The sequence below is a fragment of the Aedes albopictus genome, chromosome 2, assembly GCF_035046485.1.
Source record: "Aedes albopictus strain Foshan chromosome 2, AalbF5, whole genome shotgun sequence".
Taxonomy (NCBI): domain Eukaryota; kingdom Metazoa; phylum Arthropoda; class Insecta; order Diptera; family Culicidae; genus Aedes; species Aedes albopictus.
This window is the reverse complement of record NC_085137.1, coordinates 513,178,284-513,184,854: the sequence shown is the minus strand read 5'-3', so window position 1 is coordinate 513,184,854 and position 6,571 is coordinate 513,178,284. Positions and strand designations below refer to the sequence as shown.

The 6,571-nt window shown below is 37.0% G+C and overlaps 1 protein-coding gene across 1 annotated transcript; it reads left to right on the top strand.

Moving 5' to 3' along the window:
- Nucleotides 1-1,112: 1,112 nt before the first annotated feature.
- LOC115265152 (uncharacterized transmembrane protein DDB_G0294619-like) lies at nucleotides 1,113-3,273 on the top strand. The gene is made up of 2 exons (XM_062849433.1): nucleotides 1,113-1,590; nucleotides 1,661-3,273. The coding sequence occupies exons 1-2, from the start codon at nucleotides 1,289-1,291 to the stop codon at nucleotides 2,508-2,510; spliced, it is 1,152 nt and encodes a 383-aa protein (XP_062705417.1). The 5' UTR covers nucleotides 1,113-1,288; the 3' UTR covers nucleotides 2,511-3,273.
- The last annotated feature ends 3,298 nt before the right edge of the window (nucleotides 3,274-6,571 follow it).

Genomic DNA, 6,571 nt, shown 5'->3' with positions numbered 1-6,571 from the left:
AACAACAGCCCACCCACGCAAATGAACACCGTTTTCCGAAAGATCGATGTTTGCTCTATCTGATAACGGTCTTAGTTTTTGTGAATAAGCTGATGGGTGCTCAGGAGCGACGTTTGAAGTCATTGTTTACCAATGCTTGTGTGCCCTTTTGCAAATGTTGCTCCAGATTTACTCAGAAACAGAGAATTCTAGACCAACATGTAATAATTATTATTAACTTGTACCGACTTTTCGAACCCTCTAAGCAGAATACCCTCTTCGAATGAGTGTAACTCACTCATTACACTCAGAGAATTATTATTGGAAGACACACGGTATTAGGGCATGGTACGGTTATTCTATCAAAATTACTCCATTTGGGAGTCTCCACCTTTATTGTAAGACCGTTTTCAGTGTTAAAAGTATTTGATCGACTCAAGTAGGGTATGTGTGCCATCAGTAATCTCACGCTCCCATATTCATCCTATTCGAAAACAAGCGATTACGACACCGATTGATTCCGTTCTTTGTGTTTTCATGGGTGCTCAGTTCTAACAAAAAATGCAAAAATAAGAAACAAAACAAACAGCGCTTCAATTCTTTGTTTTTCGTAGGATGAAAATGGGAGCCACATGCTTAATAAAGGAACCAATACCCTATAATACAATGGAGCTAGAGAGTCACACCTAATTCTACAGATGGGCGTACCTGTAAAATGATGCAAACACACCCGTTAGCACCAATTGGAACAGAACTAACTCGATTTGTTTAAGATTGGTAAACTTCCTGTTCTCTTTACCACCAGTTCACAACAACTAAATCGATCTTTCGCGATTGCATTTCGCACATTTAGCATTGCTCCACATGTAATTAAAAGGCGCGCAAATCAAACTATAGCCCCACTGGTTCAAATAATCACTGCAATTTCGTCGTTCCCTACGAGAAAGCAGCAGGCGTACCTGTGCTCCCGCGTCGATCAAAACGGATCGACGGCCACGGGTCGGTAAATTGATTCACAGACCCCCTTAGGGAAGTTCTCAATTTAGTTCTTTTTCGCTCACATCTTCGTCTCCAACACCAAATGGGATCGGCTTGTGCGGTGTGGCTTGGCGGACGATCACTGGGATCGCAGCATCTCTGTCCGGCGGCGCCTATCCTGGTTCGTCATCGATCGATCGGATCACGGGAATCATTTACTATCTATAAAAGCGATCGTATGGCCGTGGTTGGGTTTCAGTTGCACGCGAAGCTCCATTGAGTGTCCATACCGGAGACACGGAGACAATCGGTACAGAGTCACGGAAGTACGATGCGATATCGGGACAGAAGCAAAATGATCGTTCGTATGATCATAGTTGAAACGTATCTAATGTGTTTAGTGAAAATGGTGCAATCCAGAACGTTCTATAGCCAGGACACAGTTTCCTTGAAGCCAGTGGGATACAACTTGAGTAATGATCGAGTGAAAGAATATACTTTTGATGAAGTGGAATATGAGAACAATCCTTGGTCAGGATCTACAGCGTTGAGCATGATATCTAACAGTGCAAATCGGTTCAATCAGAGGCAAGGACCCGAAGATTACGGTTATGGGGGCTACAGCCGAAATTAGTGAGTATTTGAAAATGTGTGATGAATAGTGAAAATATGATGGAAAATTGATTAGTGGTTTTTATCCCAGCTACGACGAATATCCGACTCGTTCTCCGTCGAAAGCAGTGGCAAAACTACCGGAAATCAGAGGAATTCAGCAGACCGACGTTTCAGAATACAGCGTCACCCATGTGGGCTCAATGATAGCATCGTCTCTGAAATACCTACTGATTGCTCTATTGTTGATTGGAATTCCGTTGTTAGCATTCCAATTCGTGCTGATCCCGCTCAAGCTGTTGCTAGGCCTGAAAATGATGACCACGGCCCATGCGATCTTGCTAGGAGTTTTGGCAGCGAAATATTTGTATAAAATCAAGCATGGCGGATACGGTTACGGCTACGGAGGAGGAGGGATGCTAGGAGGATTAGCCGCAGCTAGTTCGCCTTTCATCACGTCAAACTTCCAGCAACCGGTCAGCCAGCCTGTTACAACCGTAGTCACTGCTCCAATTCAACAACAGCAAAACATAGATTCGTGGAGTTATCCTTACTTGCTTCCTTGGTGGTTCTACTATCCTGGATTTAATAATAGCAACAGTAATTCTAACACGAACACCAACACAAACACGAATACAAATACCAACACCAATACAAATACAAACAATAATGGTAATAATGGCGGTAACAATAATAATAATAACAATAACAACAACAACAACAATAATAATAACAATAACAACAATGGAAACAAAAGAAATGGCAAATTTGGAAAAGAAAACGGCAACAAAAAATCAGAGCTTCGTAAAAAGTTCAAAAAGTTCAGAATACTCGACATCGACAGTCTGAAGCCGAGAGACTTTGGTAACATGACCGAGAGTGAAGTGCGAACAGTGATGCAGTTTTTGACACGGAATGGCCGTAAAGCTACGGTACTGTGAAGCACTGAGTTCCGAGGACAAATCTATCGAAGCCATATCTGTGATTACAAATGAAAAAGAAGTACTCAGTTGCAATGTGAGTTTCATTTAGCTGATTTACACTAGTGGTTGAGTGGTGCTGAGGATGCTATTAGGTCATGTGAATAAAACCGAGTAAATACTCTTTACTCAGATCTCTGTGAAGATTCAAAGAGATTTGTTCCAAAGCTTCACATAGATTTAGTAAAGTGTATTTACTCAATTTCATCCCTATTGCCTAAGACCTTTAGTCATTTTCTGAAACAAATCAGCTGTTCCTTGCTTTTTTAATAATAAAAAAACCTTTCTGGTTTTTTTTTCATTTAAAGTTGCACATTTGTCAGAATAACGGCTGATTTGTAAATTTTCACCAAAGTATATTATCTTTCCTATACTTCACTAAGGATACAGATTTGCAACGTAGTGTAATTAAAATAGGTAAACGCAAAGCTGACAGGCTTATAATAGATTAATACACGCTAAGCTAAACATAGTTTAAGATTAGTTTTGACTGTTTAATCATAACTCAGGACTCTACTATTACCGCGCATTTATAAGTAAGCATATAAACTATAAAAAATACATAAATTATATAAAATAAAGTCGTTACATCAATTCGAAAAACAATACATGTGAAGAATAGATCACTACTTGCTAAAATGAAAGTATAGTTCACTTAAGTTAAATCTTCCAATCTGCGTTCCAACTACACTGAATTTTTTTTACGTGGTTAAACACTGTGAAATCGTTCAAAATAATCGCAGTGTAAATAAATTGAAATGTAGCTTTATCTTGAAGAAGCAAAAAATATTTTCGTACGCTATTCAAACAGTTTCCGCCTGGGTTACAAGAAAATGTTTAAATTTAAAAAATTTAAAAATGTTTGCTGGGTAAAAAATATCAAAACAAACACTGCTATTAATTTGATCAATTTCACATAGTGTTTTATTTTTTTTTCAACATGCTTTGAAAATTCTCAGATTTTGCTATTACAATATTCACCATATTTGCAGTTCGCTGTCAAATTTTCAGCTCAATCGATCATAGAAGAACAAAGTTACAGCATGCCAAAGTTGGTCATTTTGTATGGAAAACGGCTTTCACGCAGCTGTACCATGGAAATAGTTCAAATATTTTCTATTAATTATGTTTTAAAAAATACATAGCTAACTTAATTATTTGAGGCAAGATGGCCCATGGTGAGAGTTAGCTCGCCACATAAATCCAAACTTCCAACAAAGTTCAGAGATTATGCAAAGCTTAATGCTAGCGCAATTAATTTCCAGTGAGAACTCAGATCAACTTTAAAGTTATTTGCTATTGAAAGGCGATTAATTTACTTCCTTCTTGTCAAGAACAAGAAAATCTTTGCTAAAATGGTTGTTAGACTACATGTTACCTACATTTTTTCTTCTTCTAAATTTCATTTCTTATCCAAATCCCATTGAAACATCTTTTAGACGGAGTTTTTTTTATTCGCGATTTTGTGAATAGGATTCTTTAGCGATGTTAAGATAATGCCATATTCAGAATCCGCACACCAAACTGAGCCGAAATCCAAATTTTCATGAATTTTGGAGCCAGGGAAAAACTCAATTTGTAGCTTGTATGAGAGCGATTCGTTGAATCGATGCGTTGAAATATTGATAAATATCTTTAATTTTGATTTTGGATACCAAAATAAAGTTCTAAATGTCTGAAAAAAAATAATAGTGGCTCAGAAAAAGGTGATCTTTCATATACATCTATAAATTTTTCAAAATTAGAAAAACCCAATTTTGGTTTGTAAGCCTACTTGGGATACCGATTTTTGAGGACAAGATTTCCAGCTTTTTGCCCTTCTAAGAAGGGTATAAATATCGCTCGAAAAACCGACTTTCGATCCGAGGCTCGAAGGGCCGAGTCTCATATATCAATCAACTCAGCTTGACGAACTGAGCAAGTCTGTATGTGTTTGTGTGTATGTGCGTGCGTATGTGTGTGCGTATATTGCAAAAAGTCACTCACGCTTCTCAGTCGTCTGTCAACCGATTTGAGTTCTCTTAGCATCAAATGAAAGCTATAATATCCTAGTAGAACCGTAGGGGGGACTGGGGAGACTTGATCTCTTTTTCTTAATTTGCCTGTAACTTTAAGAAAAAACACAAAACTAGATCCATTTTTCGTACAGAATAGCAGATAAACATCTATTGCAAGTTTTTACAAAACAGAAGAACTTTAAATTATTGTTAAAGTTTTCAAAACTGTGTTTTATGGAGGCATGTCTTATGAAGTATTTTTCAAAAATGGGTCACAATTGATCCCCTTTTGAGTACATGATTAATTTGAAGGGAAAATAACTCCAGAAGCTTCCTATTCATGTTCTTTTCAAGTTTTTTTTGCATTTTTGATGAAAACGGTGAATTTGAAATTATAAGATTTCCTTTAATTGTTAAGGATATGCCGTATTTTGAAAATGGGGAGACTTGATCCCTCTTTTAATGGTGTGTAATAAATTAATAATAATCTGACACGTTTTATCGTTGAATATATTAGAATTCCGAGTAAGTAGAGGCTTCCAAATAGATTTTTATTTTTCACATGTATGTGTGTGTAATCCTCGAAGGATCAAGTCTCCCCATGTCACTGTTGTATACACTAAGCTACATTAATTGAAATATTTATATAACAGCCTTATTTGGATAAATACGCTCGAAAATATTTTATTTATACTATATGCTGTGACATTTTGACACGATTTGGTTCAATTTTCACAAAGTTATTGAGATTTTTTGGAATCGCCTAAAAGATTTCTGAAGGACTGAAAACAAACCATCAGTCATTTAAAAATAATGCAATACACAATTAAAACCAATTGTAGCCAAAACATTGTCGTCTGCCCAGATGTTGTTTTGGAAAAAAATATGCTAGAAGAAAACTGTTTTTGATTCCGAGAAAATATGGGGGGAACAAGTCTCCCCAAGGATCAAGTGTCCTCAGTCTCCCCTATAGCAAAATCTGAGAATTTTCGGAGCACATGGAAGAAAGCAACACTATGTCAAATTGATCAAAATAATAGCAGTGTTTGTTTTGTTTTGTTTTTTTTTTTATATTCAGTAGAATTTTTCAAATTTTTAAACTTTATATACATTAACTTAACCGAGGCATTCGAATAGCGTGCGAAAATATTTCTTGCTTCTTCAAGGTAAAGCTACGTTCAAGTTTCTTCCACGTGCTTCGAAAATTCTCAAATTTTGCTATAACAATATTCACCATATCTGTAGTTCGCTGTCAAATTTTCAACTCAATCGCACATAGGAGAACAAAGTTACAACATGTCAAAGTTGGCCATTTTGTATGGAAAACCGGTTTCACTGCTATTTTTATGAACACATCGGTATATAAAAATGCAGTGGCATACTTGGGACCCCTCATAACTCGCGAACAAAACGTCCAATTAGGGTCGTCTTTGTTTTGATATATTAGTTTTCACTCAAGGAAGGTTTATGAGGCAAAAAAACAAAGAAAAAGTTTTTGGAAATCGATTTTTCGTACAATTTGAACGGGGAAACTTTGACTTGAAACGTTAAAAAACATAGTAGGCAAGACAAAGTTTGCCGGGGACAGCTAGTTTGTTAGACGTTCGTTTTACATGGAATTTCTCCAGGAATTCCACCAGAGATTAATCCATTTATTCTTTTAGAGATTCTTCTCTTCTCTTCAGGGATTCCTCCAGAGGTAAGGACTATTATCGCCTAGGAATCCTTACATGGTTTTGCCCAGGATTTTCTCAAAGGATTAATCCAAGATATTCACCAGGGATTCTTCTAGATATTCCACGAGGGATTTATGGAAGTACTTCTAAGGATTCCTCGAGGGATTTCTTAGGGGCTGAGCCAGGTGTTCCTCCATTAATCCCACATCAAGTTTATCAAGGAATTCCTAAAGGGATTACTCCAGGTATTCTACCGGGAAAACTTCCAAGAGTTTCACCAGAGATTCTTCAAGGGGATCACCTAGGAATGCTTGTAAAATTTTCTTCTCCAGGTAACCCCCAAGGGATT